At 41.5% G+C, this 17,931-nt stretch overlaps 1 protein-coding gene across 1 annotated transcript in view; it reads left to right on the forward strand.

The window, feature by feature from the left end:
• The window catches only part of LOC119799131 (A disintegrin and metalloproteinase with thrombospondin motifs 20), a 103,359-nt gene extending 100,959 nt beyond the window's left edge, over positions 1-2,400 (forward strand). Inside the window, exons 30-31 of the mRNA XM_038308911.1 lie at positions 767-871; positions 1,102-2,400. Of these exons, the coding sequence (XP_038164839.1) occupies positions 767-871; positions 1,102-1,191 (195 nt within the window). The 3' untranslated portion in view covers positions 1,192-2,400. The remainder of the gene's footprint in view (positions 1-766; positions 872-1,101) is intronic.
• The last annotated feature ends 15,531 nt before the right edge of the window (positions 2,401-17,931 follow it).

The following is a 17,931-nucleotide window of genomic DNA, read 5'->3' on the forward strand; positions in this document are numbered from 1 at the left end:
GATCCACAATCCGAACTCTGCACCTATTGCACATTATCGGGCATCAAATGCTGCTGAACTTTTAACTTTTAGCCCTTTAAATTGTTCATCTCATTGTATTTTTCAATAACGCATTTTTTGCACAAATGCCATTTTGCACTGAACCACTGCAACTTGCACACTGTCTCTTATCCTCTGCACTGTTCACACTTTGACCACTGCTGCACTTTTTGTATTTTTCTATAACTCGTGCCATTGTGAAATATCAATGCAACGTTCATAAGCTGTATGTAACGCAATTTCGTTCTGTATGCACCCTGTGCATACAAAATGACAAATAAAGAAGTCTAAGTCTAAGTCTAAGTCTAAGTCTAAGTCTAAGAAATGAGGGGTACATTTTCTTTATAGCGACTTATTAAAGTTGCTCAAATATCGAATGGACAACTCATCTAGGTAAAAAAAAGTCGGAGCACTAAAAAATAGTCCAGAGTAAGGCATTCACTTGCCTAGCTTAAGGTCAGAATCCATGGAATAAGAATTGGATTTGTCAGAAATGGTAAATGTGACAAAGTTCTAAGGCAAAAATCTCTGCTGACTGCAAAGAACCCAAAGACCCGACAACCTGCTTCAACTTATTTATTTTTTTCAACGCTAAAAACTGCTTTTCATATTTACAGTTTTATGTTTGTTGGATACTCAGTAACATTTAAAATGTTACGCTGTATACTTCTTTCTCTGTGATAACATTTTATAAACTAAGTTGCTTTTCTAAAAATTCTGTTTTTAGGGCCAGTTTAGTATTAACCTTGTTGGAACTGGTCTTAAGGTGGCTCCAAATGCCAAATGGACATCTCAAGGGAACTATGTTTCTGTTAAAGTCCACAGATCTGAGGTAAGAACTTCCTTCTGATGTTGTTTCAAGTTTTAATGTGGTGTAATTATGCTATCTCAGCCCCCTCTTCTGGCACTGGGATACCAATGTGTTGGGGTTTTTCTTATAAACCTCATGTCGTTTCAGCTTTAGTGAGCTGGACAATGAACTGTTATTCATCAAGTGTCCATTTTGCATAAAATGCTGCCCTTGTGCCGACTTTCTGCTCTCTCATTCATTTCTTTGCGTAGGATGGAACAAGAATTTACGGCCGCTGTGGTGGTTTCTGTGGGAAGTGCATTCCCCACGCTCATAGCGGTCTTCTCCTCCAAGTTCACTGAGAGCTGAGCTGAAAACAGATCTTTGAATTCAGTTTGAATTCAGCGGGGCAGGAATATAAAATAAGAGTAATTTGTTGAATCCGCTCGATGGCTGTGAACATAAATAGAGGAGGGTCAACTTACGTCTCCAATTCCCAGATGGCAGCTAAAGGTACAGAAGACAGGCCCCTTTGCAGCATGCGGCCACTGTTCAGCATTTCATTGTAACAGAAGATGAGCCAGCTTTATTTGCTCTCCAGTCATTTGGCTATGGCACTTTTTGTGGTTTGGAAATGTTCGTTAAATTACCAACCAGGACCTAGCCACCGTGGATTTGGAAGAATAAAAACCGAAGGAAAGCATCCTCATCCAGTTTATTTTCATCTGAAACATTTCCATCTTAGAACAACCTTTTCTATCGGCAAAGTTCATAAAAAAAAATTGTTTTTTTCAGACAACACTTTGCAGGAGGTGCACAAGTAAAATATTAATAAGTGAATAGTTTTCTTACTGCTACAATGTCAGAGGTATACACCATTAATGGCTTTGACAGGATTTATAAGTATTATAACCATCAATAAACAGCCTAGACAGTAGAATCTCTCAAATAGTTAGCTTGACCTTAGCAAAGAAAAAATGGTTTTTCTGACCTGCCTCGCATCAGAGGTCAAACTTAAAAAAAACTTTTGGTGCATTTAGAGGAACTTTAGATTGATTGTTGCTGTCTATGCTCCTACGGCAATCTGTATTCCATCCTCAGTTTGTAGATTGTCATCGGCATCCCTGCTAAAGATGGCTAAAGAACTGCATACCATTACAAGTTTGTAATTTAGTTTTGAGAATAAATTCAGCCAAGACAGAGTCTTAGTCTTGTTAAAATTATAGAAATAAGTGCCATGTATAAACTGAAAATGGAAACTCTGTAGCTGCAAATAAACCCACTGCTGTATATTTCATCAGGAATAGATTTAAAAGAGAAGTCCGGTCATATTCAGAATTTGCCATGAAGCGCTGACAGATGGACCCAGTATTCAAGGAGAGACAGTCCAGTCCAAGAATGTCCCTGGTGCTGCAGTTCCAGAGGTCTTGCAGGAACCCGATCTTGGTCAGGGATTCAGAACAGACAGGAACAGACAGGTGGCAGGATCCAGGCTTCCAGGCATCATAGAGCTCCCAGGCGGTCACGCACAGGAGCAGACAGGATCAGGTGCAGATGAGCAGGCTCAGTGGAAGAGGGTAGCCGAGACAGGACGTGGAACCAGAACTTGATGCAGGATCTTTAAACTGGTCTCCTCCCTGGAGCCAGGCTTATTGAGATAAAAACTGAACCTCCCCACATATAGAGCCAAAACCCAGAGGACTCCGTGGGGGAGTAACAGTGGACGATCAGGAGACGAGACAAACACAAAAACCTCTTTCCACTGGCCCCGAGGATCCAAAACATGAACCAAGGAATCAAAATACCAGAAAGGCTAACAGAAAGATAAATAATGATCTGGCCCTGAATGCTCAGGCTGAACTGAATATATAATATGAATCAGAAAGGTGAAATAACTACAGTTTTTCACTTTTACCCAATGCATTACAACATCCAACTGCCATGCACGTGGGCATTGTCAGTTTAACTACAGCATTCGCGAATTTCAATGGTGAAGTCCTCTCAAAATCTTAAATAATTGTTGTTGATTGGAGGGATGTCTGGTAGTTCCCATTGATTTTGGTTGTAAATCGGGGAGAATGGCACTAGGCTTACCGTAAGTAAGCAAGTTAAGGCGCATTAACTTTGATAGTTTGTATTCTGCTCAAAAGAAAATATGCCTTGAGTTTTAAAAATCTGCAGAAAACCCAGCCGCTGTCATAATCACATACAGTAGACGCTCAACTTATATCAGTAGTTGACTTTTTTCCAGTAGTGCTGTGGTCTAATGCAGCAAAATAAACCGTTGGATTTGGACAATACACACTAGGGGGCTTAGTGTAAAACAAAGTGCAATCATCTAGAATAATGAGCCAATATTGCCAAACCAATGCTGTTATCTAAATGTTGACCCCCCCTTTGATGTCGAACTTAGTAATAAGACCAAAATCCTGTAAAAGTCCTTGGAGGTGAGCTAAAGAGGAATAATGGCGTAGGAAAGGATCCTGGCGCTCTAAATTATGTTCCATTAATAAACGAGGAGCTTTTTCACATCTTTACCTGGGTTGCCAACAAATGTGTCAAGCGTTTAAATGCAACTGAGAGCCACATAGACTGTTCAAATAAACACCTTTGCCGTGAGGACAAATAAATTGACGATTACTTATAGTTTAACTTTTAATGGAGAAAAAAAAGTGTTATTCAGTGATGCACATGTTCTCATCTGTTACAGTACACGTCACAGTTTCAGGTGTGGGGTCTCACCTCACCCACTCCATTGGCCTGTTTTAGATACTCACAACCCTACCTCTCACAAGCAACTCTACTCTGAAAAGTGTTGTAACATATTTATGTTTATCTGTATTTATTCTGTACTTATTTTTGAGTATATTGTTTTTATTTGATATAATGACTACTATCAGCAGAGCAAACATAGTCTGTTTTGCCAAAAAAACTTACTCTATTAATGTATTATATAACCACTAACCTGAATGTATGGTGCTTTTTTAACCACTGGAATTACCTCTGATCTAAAGAAGGAAAAATATTGACTTTTAGAGTAAAACTTTCTGTTGCAGAGCCTTCATCATTTGGAATGACATAGTTAGAAATCTCTTCAGCTGATGTACGATCTGCTTATAAAGCAGGTCAGTGTTCTGTTTTTAATGCACGAGTCTTAGATCTATGAGCTGAACCTGTAGATGGGAAATCTCCTCCTACAGAAGAAGCTAACTCCTCATCAACAACTGTTACTGGGCAACCACCATGTAACCTAACACAACGGCATGCAGATGTTGAGCTTTTAACCAAAGTCGGAAAACAGATCTAGAATACATTTTCTCCTCAGACAATGCAGCTTCTTCTACTTTATAGAACATCTGAAAATGATAAGTCACTGAGCAGCTAGAAAACTTTTGGCTGTTGTCTTTTTTTTTATGACAGTCAATTTTGCTATAAGATCTGTATCAGAAATTAAAAGAATACTTGACGCACTATGTGCCATTAGTTTTGTAGAAATGTAATCCTGTATGTTTTTGTAATACCTATACATTGTAACTTATATATGTGTGTTTGTTTTATTCTTCAATACTTGAATTGTAAACAGTGTGTGATGTATTCAATGGGCATTGAACAGAGATTGTATGGTTGTGTGCCCAGCTTTATCCAAAGATGTTTTTAAGAATGAAATGTAAATAACGTTTGTATGCAAATATGGTATATATAAATGCATGTATGGAGGAGGCCTGAATGTTACCTGTAAGAAATGCATAACTCTGGTGCTACATATGGCTACTAATCATACAGCTGCTGTATGTGTTTTACTAAAACAGGAAGTTAGAAACACTGAAAAATAAAAATCTGCTTTCAAGCCAAAAAAAGACTTAATGTTTCTTTTTTTTCCTATATCATTTTGTGTAGTTACATTTCTACATTAAAATCTGTTCCTTGGAAATCATCTCTACCACTACAGAGTTTTGGGATGTTTACATATTACTTAAATAAAGACATTAAAAAAGGGCTGCAAAAGGAAGCTAAAGTAAACAATTTAGAAACTTTTACTTAATTATTGACGTAAAACACACAATGTTATTTATCTTAACAGTACTTAATGTATTCTGGAAAGTTCAATTTAATAGTATACAAGCTTAAAACTCCTATTATTTTAGATTTGTTATATTGCTTTATTTGTTTGCGTATCCAAAAATAGAATTTTGCTCTGCCAATGTGTTAATAATTGAAGTGGGTCTTGGCTATATAAAGTCCTACCATATATATGCATCATTAATGATGCATCCTGTTTTAATGTATTATTTTTGCTGTGACATCATTGACGTGGGTCTCTAATCGTTAATGCTTTAGTGACCCCAAGTAGTCAAAATAATCACCACATTTTTACAAAATCGGACATGATTGCCACATATAGTGCTTTTGATTGGACAGATAGTTTCCCATTTTTGAATTATTCAGAAAATATGTCCACCTGCCTTGACCCTGGAGGCGCTTTAGGAATTATTTTTGCTCATGTGAGATAATGTTCATCAGTGAAGACAGAGCATCTGTATAGCGAAGCATAAGATGAAGTAGTAACCTTTAACCTTCTAAGTCATTTATCCACAGAAAGGACTTTCATTCTCAAGCCTGTTGACTTTGGGTTCCCAAACCTTTGCGCTTTTTTTAAGAACCGACGGCCGCTTCCATATGTTTTGAAAGCCCAGTGTACATTACCAACTGTTTGTATTACACAACACAGGCATTGTGGAAAGATGGTTGAGCTTTATTACTTGCATGAGTTACTGCTAACCTCACAGATGCCGAATGCAAAAAAGAAAGCATCAACAAAATTGGGGTAATACAGAATAGAAATTGTTGAATCAGTACGAGAATTAAGCTAAGTTTTATTTGGCATATATTTCATATCAAAAGGTGTAAATGAAATCAGTAGTTTTACACTGCATATACAATGTGTATTAAGTTTTTTTTTGCAAACATCCATCCATCTTCTCCTGCTTAGTCCTTGTAGGGTCGCAGTGGGGCCGGTGCCTATCTGTGGCAGTCTATGGGTTAGCAGCGGGGTATGCATTGGACAGGTCACCAGTCTGTCGCAGGGCAACATAGAGACACACAAAGACACAAAACCATGCACTTAGCCAATTAACCTAACAGTCATGTTTTTGGACTGTGGGAATAAGCCGGAGTACCCAGAGAAAACCCATGCATGCACAGGGAGAACATGCAAACTCCATCCAGAATGACTGCAGGAATCAAACCCAGAACTTTCTTGCTACAAGGCAACAGTGCTACCAACTGCACCACTGTGCAGACCCTGTTTAAAAAAAATATATTGTTTAAATGTTTTCAAAATTTGTTAAGAGAAACACACTTGTTTGCCAAAAGAATCAGGTACTCTATAGGCGAATAGTTTATGTTTACCTCTTTTTATCTGTGGAAACACGTGACTGGTTTGAAATCACATCAAGAAAATGAAACAGGCTCTGAACGCTAGTGAAAAAAGGCCTTTTTGAGTTTTTGGGTATGTCTCTACCAACTTTAGCAAAACAAGCCCAGTCGTATCAGATGAAGAAGGTTCATCGGCAGCAATTTTTACACTTTGCTACAGATTCTCAATTTTAGTTCTAGACGTTGTCTCGGAAATCCCAATACACAAATGTGCTTTGATCTAAATCCTCCTTGCTTAGCTCTGCCTGTAAAGTATATGGTATTTTTTCTTTAGCAACTTTCGATCAAGTGGAAGAAAAATGAAATATTTCCACAGCATGATACTGCCACCCCAGCCTCTATATTTGATGAAGGGATCTGATGCAAAGCGCAAACCTGGAATAATACGACAGTTTTCACTTTGAATCAAAATTCACTTGCATAACCCTTGCATGAGCTGTTTTTTCCTTTTATTTAGAGTGAATTTTTTGACATCTTATTTTAACATCATGTATTTATTCTCAACTAAAATGCAGGGCATATATAATCAGTCATTACAGTCATGAAAATGTAGAACACGCACCTCAGTAACAGTCACAATATCTTGAACAGTTTGAATTGAAGGCTTGGCTTCTGATGTGAAATCAAAATGATAATTTCAGAGTAACAGCACTGAAAAAGAGGATCAACTCTGTAGTCACAATGCTGCAGTGTTCCTCCAACACAGATCCATTTGATTAAAGAGGACAGTAGGTCAACACTATTTGGGAGCTGTATCTAGCCATATCATGGCTCCATGTGGATCCACTGACTGATTCAGACTGAATTTTCATTACATTACTTTCAAGGGCTTATTTATAGTCGGGAGTCCTAAAAAAAGCAAGAGCAAATATTCTATAAAGCATTTTCCCCCTCTGATCTGGAAAGTAAAGCTGTCCATCAGCCGGTGACTCAAACAGTAATGCCAAATCCAAAAATGAGGTAAGTCCCAACTTACTAACTATAAGCTTTGGAAAGTTGTCCAGGGAAGTGCATTAGCATCTTCATTTCTTAATAGGATGTAGAAACTCTAGCTTGTTTATAGTCCATTTTCCTAGAGCTTATAGACCCAATACAGCTTTGACAGTAAATGAAAACAGACTCTGAGATTCCTCGAGATTTTCTTTGAAATGTGACCAAAACTGCTTGGTTTCAAAGCCTGGCAGTTGTTCACTTCAAAGCAGTTTTTAGATAAAAAGAACTTTGGATTGCTGATCTGCACACAACTATCAGTTGTTTTGCAAGACACTGCTATAAACCAGGAATCCTTAATGACTGTACTGACAAACAAAAACCTGCACCCTCATCAAAGACACCATTGATTGATGCTAACCAGGAGCCACATTCTGTTTGCCAGATGCAGCTGTGATAGATAGATAGATAGATAGATAGATAGATAGATAGATAGATAGATAGATAGATAGATAGATAGATAGATAGATAGATGATAGATAGATAGATAGATAGATAGATAGATAGATAGATAGATAGATAGATAGATAGATAGATCTACACATGTAATTCCATGTGTAACTAATGCAATTTGAATAAGTTAAAAAGAGATAAGTGAACATTGACCACTTTAACAGTTAATCAAATTGGTAAAGTAAGCATAGTTCCATAAAGTTAGTAAACAGTGACCCCTTGAGGTTGTGATGTGTAACAATATTTATTGTCATCAGTTGGAAAAAAATGTATATATAAAAAAAATATTATATATATATAAATATATATAATTTTATTTATTTATTTATTTTAAGACCTTAAGCAACAGAGCAACATTAGGGTGTAAGATACCAGCAGGAAAAGAATACAGGGTATGTCATAAGCAAGTAGCTGGTTTACTGTACAGAAACATCTGTTCAGAATAGGTCAAAATGGGAGCCACCTCCCAAGGTGGTGAAGAATGATATAGGTAAGATTTGGTGGGACGTCAGTTCAATTCAGTTTATTTATATAGCGCCAATTCTCAACACATGTCATCTCAAGGCACTTTACATTGCACCAGATCATACAGTCAAATTGATTCATAGTTCTCCTTCTAAGGAAAACCAGTTGATTGCATCGACTCATTGACTCGGATGCAATCCCTCACACTAAGCATGCTTGTAGCGACAGTGGAGAGGAAAAACTCCCTTTTAACAGGAGGAAACCTCCAGCAGAACCAGGCTCAGTGTGAACGGCCATCTGCCGAGGCCGACTGGGGTTCAAGGAGACAGAAGCAGAGATACAAAAAGCAGCTGTAAAAGGCGGCCCCGTCCAGGAAACACACAGCCAGGCAGACGAGCTCCAAGGCAGCTCCCATGCCAGAGGACGAAGAGAGCACATCCACTCAGTCACGGTCAGAGAAACAGGACTACACTGAAAAACAGGCTGATCTCAAACATCTATAAACAAAGGTGTTGATGGCAGCAGCACAGCTGATATTTTTCTCCAGGATAGTGTCACAGCCAAACAGGTACAGACGGGGCTAAGCTTCTATGAGAAAAAGCAGAGAGAGCATAAATTAAGAGATTGAACTAACAGGTTCTGCAGAGTGGCAGAATAGAGATAGAATGAGCCAGAATTATGAAATGTGGGGTCCCTATGTCCTTCAACACTCTTAGCCTATAGCAGCATAACTATAGAGATAACTCAGGATAACCTGAGCCACTCTAACTATAAGCTTTATTAAAAAGGAAAGTTATAAGCCTAGCCTTAAAAGTAGACAGGGTGTCTGCCTCACAGACTAAAACTGGTAGTTGGTTCCACAGGAGAGGAGCCTGATAACTAAAAGATCTGCCTCCCATTCTACTTTTAGAAATTCTAGGAACCACCAGTTAACCTGCAGAAGTGCTCTGTTAGGAACATAAGGAATAATCATGTGTCTGATATATCTGACATATCTCCTGTCCTGGGCAAATTGACATGATCTTTTTCTTTATCTCATTCTGCTAGTCCTATTGGGTTAAGAACATATAAATAAAGCATATATATATATATATATATATATATATATATATATATATATATATATATATATATATATATATATATATATATATATATATATATATATATATATATATATATATATATATATATATATATATGTGTGTGTGTGTGTGTGTGTGTGTGTGTGTGTGTGTGTGTGTGTGTGTGTGTGTGTGTGTTAGCAACAATGAGTTTGACTACAACCTATACTCTTATGTGACCAGCAGGTGGTAGCAGACAATCATAAAGTTTGTGATTACCTAAGAAGTTTTTGTTTTTCCAAAATCTTGCAAAAAGTACTGATTTACATTATAAATAAAGGCCGTTGTCCGAGTTTTTTACTAGATTAAAGTTTTGTGTCTACCAGGAGTTTTGAAAATCTTCCTTGAAAAACAAAATGTGTTCAAATCTTTCTAATCTCCACTTGACACTGAAAGTTTTGTGTTTTGTAGAGTTATTCATGACACACACAGATGCACATACCTTGCCTCAAACCTTGGCCCTCATGTACTCCCTCACATGCATTTTATACTGAAACAGCTGGCCTTCAACAGTATCACTTCCATCTTTTGATGTACCCTGCCTGCATCAAAACTTTTGAAACCGCACAATTTAGCAGCTATTCTTCAGCCTGTTGGACTATCAGCAGTTGGCGCTTTGCCGAATGGAGCATTATTGACTGCTCTGTCTGTCTTTCATGCCAGGCCTTTCAAAAGGAAATAAAGCTAACTTTGACTTAAACTGGCTGAGATAGAATAAGGTCATTTTTGGGTATTATGTTACATGTCTATAATGTGTCCATTTTAGAACAGCTGCATGCGATGTGTGGGGCACTGCAGGCTGACCACCTTTTCAGAGAGGAGGTCCAAGGTTGCTCTGTGGGGGAGAATGGCACAGCAGTGACATGAAGGGGAGGAGGTCAGAATTAGATCTCTGGGTTTCACATCTATGTAGCCTTAATGTCCATTTGGGATAGTTTAAAATGGACTTCTATGAATTAATCCATACATAGTATCAAACAAAATACCAAAAATGTTTGTTTGCTCTTTTAATGTATTTGAGTTCACCTTTGAGTGGTCATTATTGTGGTCGAAGTCCTACATTTGTTGCACATTTTAAAGTTTTCTTAGCAAATAAGCCATAAAAAGTCTGTTTACAGTCACTTAGGAAATGTGCACATAATGACGAGTGGCAGTGTTTTCGTTTGAGAAAATACTTTCCCATTGTAAAATGTTAGGCTGTTAAGCAGCCTGGAAAATGTTGCCCCCTGTTAGTATAGTTAGACTGACAGAGGTAGAGGCCAGACACAGCTACAGCTTGGAGCTCTGGCTGCTCTATTGTGTGCAAACCCAGCAGGCAGGGTTTTATGTAACACCAAGGAGTGAGGGTAATTATTTCTAACAGCTTAACACTTTAACCAACTGAGCTCTTGGATTTTTTTTTTTTAACATAGGATCTATTAAATCAAAATAATGCCCCCTTTGTTTTAGCAAGTCACTTAAAAATAGCTTCTGGTGACCGCATGTACAGTAAATGTCACATAAGGCCTTTGATTGGACAGGCAGGGCAAACAAGCAAATTCCAAATACTTTTCCTCTGTGTGTTGCGAGGTGTCCTGGAGGGGGGAAAAGTTGTGACATTCTGGATGTGTTTAGTGGAAAAAAATGTGGAACTGAAATGAAAAAGATGTCAGTGGTCATAAACAGATCAGTGTCAGGGTAGATAAAAAATGTTTTTCATGGAACTATTTAGAGGGTTTTTTTTATGTCATATGTAAACTTAATTAAATAGGTTTAAAAATATTATCTAATTTTTTTCTTCGAAAGTAAGTTTATCTAGCAGCATTCAAATACAAAAACTTTTTGAATTATAACAGCTATAACGTTAAAGTGTTTTGTTTGAATTCTGTGTTATAGAGCAGCACCAACTAGTATGGCATGCTTTCACATTCAATCCAATTCGGTGAAACCCCAAAATAAGAGAAAATGTTCTCTAAGCTGTTTCTGATTAAATCTAATAAGGTATCAAAACCCATCAGAGAAGCAACCAGGAAATCCACCAGACCTCTGAAGAAGCAGCATAGATCCACATGTCAAGTAGAACTTATAGGATAATGAATATTTCTTCACTCTACAAATCTGACCCGGTGAAAAATTAGGAAGAAGAAAGAGAAAATATGCACTTTAAAAGTTCCCCATAACCTTTTAAAGTGTCCAGAATCTGATTATGATTCTGATAAACCGTGGAAGGCAAGTAGCAGATATGCAGAAGAAGGTAATGTGGTTCCAAACAACTTTTTTCTTACACTGTGTGTGGCAGAAAGCTAACATTACATATTAACCTGAACACACATTCCCGATGTTCATACACAGTGGTGGCGGTATTATGCTGTAGGGATGATTTCCTTCAGTAGGGAAGCTGGTCAGAGCTGAGAAAAGGATGCTTTTAGTTAAACATTGGGCATCTCAGAAGAATATTTATCTAAAAGTTAAGATTGGAACAGAAATTCCCCTTTTAGCTGGAAAAGAACTCTAGACATACAGACAAAGCATAGATGGAGTGGTTTAAATCTGACTTATTCATGTTTTAAAAATGTCCTTTTAAGGCCCGGAGCTAAATCAAAGCAGGAGTCTTTATCCTATTTGACTTAGCTTAAGCTACTTTAAAAAATGGGGAAAGAGTTTTGAACCTTTAAGTGAAGACTGCCAGACATACATCAAAATGCATACCGCTGCATTTGCAGCAAAAATGCAAGTCTCTATATCTTACAATGATAGGTGTTACTGGATAATACTGTGTAAAAAATGTTATGAATATCTTCTATGTTTGGTCTGTAGCTTGAAGGTAATGTCTGAAGCTTTGGAATCTATTAAAGGAAAATATCTGAATAAATTCCCTAAAAGACAAGCCAAAAAGCTCTGTATCATTCAAGTCCTGTTTTCCACTGATCCATAAGCCTCCGTCGATAGATTTAAGTCAGATCAATCAGTCCTTCCATGCTCCTCTACTCCAAGGTTCATGTTTTCTTCAACTAAATGATAGGTTCTAGTTTCTTGTAGGAATGTGACGTGCAGACGAAACCATTTTTTGAATAAGATATAATCTCTGGAGAGAGAGACAGGGAATGTCGCAAAGATTGAAAATATGTTTTCCAACTTGACTATTTATAATGTTTGGCAGTGATTTTACTTTCTCGGCCTGTGTTCCATGATGTTTAACTCCTCTTAACCTTTTACCACAAGTCGTCCATCTAAAGGCCTTTAAATCTTTACCAATTTCCGTCAGACATTGTCAAATGATGCCAAGAATTCCCAGCTAAATGTTGTTAGGACTGTTCTAACACCAGACATGCTTTCATCTAAACCATTTTCTGTAGCTGCGGCCCTGTCAAAGGTTGTTGTTCTGCAGGAAAGAGAGGTTCCACCCAGCCTCAAGTATTTTGAAACCTCTGGTCAGTTGTCTACCAGACATCTCTTTACTCCACTCATCTCTCCTTATGGTCTGGCCAACTTTCTGCTCCCTGCACTAGAAAAGCATTTCTACAGCTTGATGCTGATGATGTTATTTTCCTGATGTTATGTGTTTATGGTTTTTTTTAGCACATGCCATTATCCATGTAGGCCTAAAAAAAAAAAAAAAAAAAAAATCTATTTTGTTTTCACCTCACCAGAGCGTCTTCTATGCAGAGAGTGTTGTTGTGTCCCAAAATGTAAATTTTGTAAAGACGACCTCTTTATCTAGGGTTATATTTAAAATTGTCTTTTTTCTTTGCTCTTCCATAAAAGTCAGATTTGCAGAAGGTATAACTGATACTTGTCCTGTCTCCGAACTGCACTCTTTAAGCTCCCCCAGAGTTACCAATTAGCCTCCCCCCTGCTCCTCTTATTATTGCCTTTGCTCAGCCTACACCAACGGTTTAGGTGGACAGCCACTGTAGGCTGCAACTCTGTAAGATGTTCAAAGCTTGCAAAGTTGTTTAGTAACCCAACCCTACTTTAAAATTCTCCACAGTTTTATCTTTGACCTTCCTCTTGTTCTTCCTGTTACTTTTTAGTCAGTAATATGTTCTGAAAATTTTCTAAGGCCTCATAAAAGCAGCTGTGTTTATACTGGATCCAATTTACTCACAAGCGGACTCTATTAACCAATAAAGCAACTTCTGATGGGAGTTGGATGTTATTTTCAAGGATCAGATTAAAGGGGGACTACAAATGCATCCAATAATCTACAAAAAAAAACAAACACTCATTTTTTTTAAACAAAGAAAAACATCAATTTCAATAAAAATCTCAATAAAACATGGTGGTTATGATGGTTCAATTTGTTAAAAAAGGAAAAATAGTGTTCGAGAATCCAGGTCCAGAAAAGAAAACCCTTTCCTTCATCCTTTTCAAATGGTTGGAACTAATCTATGTTTTTGCAATTTACTTCCTGAACCTGGATTATCCACCTCTAGCAAATGTGCACATGTTCAAAAGTCTTTTTTTTCTTTGTTTGATTATGAACATGTGCTTCAAACATACTTTACCTTTTATTCAGACACAGCTGATTCACCCACGTATTTTGCTCAAAGAGCCTATTAGAAGGCAAGACGGATACTCACAGCAGTCCGTCTCTTGATGAGGGCCACTCAAAAGAAGAGAAAGGGCCACTTTAGGGGCGCTTTAAGAAACTAATGACAAGCTTTAAAAACAGTCAACAAGCTATGCTGAAAAACTTTATACTTTGCAATGGGGAGTCCTCCAAATTAATTTATTAATTTAAGTTTTTATTTTTTTTTTATTTTTTATTTTTTTATACTCCTCTCCTTGGGCTGCCACCTTATCGTGGTGGAGAGGTTTGAGTGTCCCAATGATCCTGGGAGCTATGCTGTCTGGGGCTTTATGCCCCTGGTAGGGTCACCCAAGGCAGACAGGTCCTAGGTGAGGAACCAGACAAAGCGCAGCCCAAAGACCGTTATGATGAGTACAATAATTGGATCCAGCGTTCCCTCGCCCGGACACGGGTCACCGGGGCCCCACTCTGGAGCCAGGCCTGGAGGGGGGGCACGATGGCGAGCGCCTGGTGGCCGGGCTTTTACCCATGGGGCCCGGCCGGGCTCAGCCCGAAGAGGAAACATGGGTCCCCCCTTACATGGGCCCACCACCCGTGAGAGGGGCCATAGGGGTCGGGTGCAATGTGTGTTGGGTGGCGGCCGGGGGAGGGGACCCTGGCGGTCCGATCCTCGGCTGCAGAAGCTGGCTCTTGGGACGTGGAATGTCACCTCGCTGGTGGGGAAGGAGCCGGAGCTAGTGTGTGAGGCTGAGAGGTTCCGGCTAGAAATAGTCGGTCTCACCTCAACGCATGGTTCTGGTTCTGGAACCAGTCTCCTTGAGAGGGGCTGGACATACTTCCACTCTGGAGTTGCCCACGGTGAGAGGCGCCGGGCAGGAGTGGGCATACTTGTTGCCCCCCATCTCGGTGCCTGTACGTTGGGGTTTACCCCGGTGAACGAGAGGGTAGCCTCCCTCCGCCTACGGGTGGGGGGACGGGTTCTGACTGTTGTCTGTGCTTACGGGCCGAACAACAGTTCAGATTACCCACCCTTCTTGGAGTCCTTAGAGGGGGTACTGGAGGGTGCCCCTCCTGGGGACTCCCTTGTTCTGCTGGGAGACTTCAACGCTCACGTGGGCAATGACAGTGAGACCTGGAGGGGCGTGGTTGGGAGGAATGGCCGCCCTGATCTGAACTCGAGTGGTGTTCTGTTGTTGGACTTCTGTGCTCGTCATGGATTGTCCATAACGAACACCATGTTCAAGCATAAGGGTGTCCATATGTGCACATGGCACCAGGACACCCTAGGCCGCAGTTCGATGATCGACTTTGTCATCGTTTCATCGGACTTGCGGCCGTATGTCTTGGACACTCGGGTGAAGAGAGGTGCTGAGCTTTCCACTGACCACTACCTGGTGGTGAGTTGGCTCCGGTGGTGGGGGAGGATGCCGGTCAGACCTGGCAGGCCCAAACGTGTTGTGAGGGTCTGCTGGGAACGTCTGGCGGAGTCCCCTGTTAGGCGGAGCTTTAACTCCCATCTCCGGCAGAACTTCGAACACATCCCGGGGGAGGTGGGGGACATTGAGTCCGAGTGGACCATGTTCCGTTCCTCCATTGTCGAGGCGGCTTATCTGAGCTGCGGCCGCAAGGTTGTCGGTGCCTGTCGTGGCGGCAACCCTCGAACCCGTTGGTGGACACCTCCGGTGAGGGATGCTGTCAGGTTGAAGAAGGAGGCCTATCGGGCCTTTTTGGCCTGTGGGACTCCGGAATCAGCTGATGGGTACCGGCGGGCGAAGCGGCATGCGGCTCGGATGGTTGCTGAGGCAAAAACTCGGGTGTGGGAGGAGTTTGGAGAGGCCATGGAGAAAGACTTCCGCACGGCTCCGAAGCGATTCTGGTCCGCCATCCGGCGTCTCAGGAGGGGGAAGCGGTGCAGCACCAACACTGTTTATAGTGGGGATGGTGTGCTGCTGACCTCGACTCGGGACGTTGTGGGTCGGTGGGCGGAATACTTCGAAGACCTCCTCAATCCCACCAACATGTCTTCCATTGAGGAAGCTGGGCCTGGGGACTCTGGGCTGGGCTCTCCAATCTCTGTGGGCAAGGTCGCCGAGGTGGTTAAAAAGCTCCTCGGTGGCAGGGCCCCGGGGGTGGATGAGATCCGCCCGGAGTTCCTCAAGGTCCTGGATGTTGTGGGGTTGTGTTGGCTGACACGACTCTTCAACATTGCATGGACATCGGGGGCAGTCCCCCTGGATTGGCAGACTGGGGTGGTGGTCCCCCTATTCAAAAAGGGGGACCGGAGGGTGTGCTCCAATTACAGGGGAGTCGCACTCTTAAGCCTCCCCGGCAAGGTCTATTCGGGGGTGCTGGAGAGGAGGGTCCGTCGGATAGTCGAACCTCGGATTCAGGAAGAGCAGTGTGGTTTCCGTCCTGGTCGTGGAACGCTGGACCAGCTCTACACCCTCAGCAGGGTCCTGGAGGGTGCATGGGAGTTCGCCCAACCAGTCTACATGTGCTTTGTGGACTTGTAGAAGGCGTTCGACCGTGTCCCTCGGGGGGCCCTGTGGGGGGTTCTCCGGGAGTACGGGGTACCGGGCCCTTTGATACGGGCTGTCAGGTCCCTGTATGACCGGTGTCAGAGTCTGGTCCGCATTGCCGGCAGTAAGTCGGGCTCGTTTCCAGTGAGAGTTGGACTCCGCCAGGGCTGCCCTTTGTCACCGATTCTGTTCATTACCTTCATGGACAGAATTTCTAGGCGCAGCCAAGGTGTTGAGGGGATCCGTTTTGGTGGCCTTAGGATTGCGTCTCTGCTTTTTGCAGATGATGTGGTCCTGTTGGCTTCATCAAGTCGTGATCTGCAGCTCTCGCTGGATCGGTTCGCAGCCGAGTGTGAAGCGGCCGGGATGGGGATCAGTGCCTCCAAATCCGAGGCCATGGTCTTGAGCCGGAAAAGGGTAGAGTGCCTTCTCCGGGTCAGGGGGGGTGTCCTGCCCCAAGTGGAGGAGTTTAAGTATCTTGGGATCTTGTTCACGAATGAGGGAAGAAGGGAGCGGGAGATCGACAGGCGGATTGGTGCAGCGTCTGCCGTGAAGCGGGCACTGTACCGGTCCGTCGTGGTGAAGAGAGAGCTGAGTCAAAAAGCGAAGCTCTCGATTTACCGGTCGATCTACGTTCCTACCCTCATCTATGGTCATGAACTCTGGGTCATGACCGAAAGAACGAGATCGCGGATACAAGCGGCCGAAATGGGTTTCCTCCGTAGGGTGGCTGGGCTCTCCCTTAGAGATAGGATGAGAAGCTCGGTCATCCGGGAGGGACTCGGAGTAGAGCCGCTGCTCCTCCACGTCGAGAGGAGCCAGTTGAGGTGGCTTGGGCATCTGTTTAGGATGCCTCCTGGACGCCTCCCTGGTGAGGTGTTCCGGGCACGTCCCACCGGGGGGAGGCCCCGGGGAAGACCCAGGACACGCTGGAGAGACTATGTTTCTCGGCTGGCCTGGGAACGCCTTGGGGTTCCTCCTGAAGAGCTGGAAGAAGTGGCTGGGGAGAGGGAAGTCTGGGCCTCCCTTCTTAAGCTGCTGCCCCCGCGACCCGACCCCGGATAAGCGGAGGAAGATGGATGGATGGATGGATTTTTTATACTCACAATGTCCAAACACATGACAGAGAATTTGTTTAAAGCCGAAAGTTTTTTACATCTCGAAATGTTTCATGTAAAAGTTCAACACTGAATAGTGTAATTTACAACCGACATGGCCTCCAACATCAGGTTTCAAGATCCATTAATGACTCAGCAAAACAAACTGTAAACTTTTTTCATAACATATCCCAATTTCAAAGCCAATCATTGATGAATAAGCTTAAAATGCATCATAAAGAAAACATAAAAGTGGGCGAAAAGCAGCAGCTAAACTGATTAAGTATTGCTCATGTTTACACTGTAAGAAATGTGTCCTCTTGAGAGATGAACTGGTTCCAAACCCATAATTTCAACCGCTGATGTTCTGTATAATTGAAAAAAAAGGAAATCATGTCTGCTTGAGAGTTTTGAGTTGAGTTGTGTAAACAGATATAAATTAAATAGAAATTGCACGTGGGATCAGGGGCCTCATAAAAGTCTGTTGAAGTGAACATGTGAAACA

The sequence above is a fragment of the Cyprinodon tularosa genome, unplaced genomic scaffold (assembly GCF_016077235.1).
Source record: "Cyprinodon tularosa strain WSP-4 unplaced genomic scaffold, ASM1607723v1 ctg65, whole genome shotgun sequence".
NCBI lineage: Eukaryota > Metazoa > Chordata > Actinopteri > Cyprinodontiformes > Cyprinodontidae > Cyprinodon > Cyprinodon tularosa.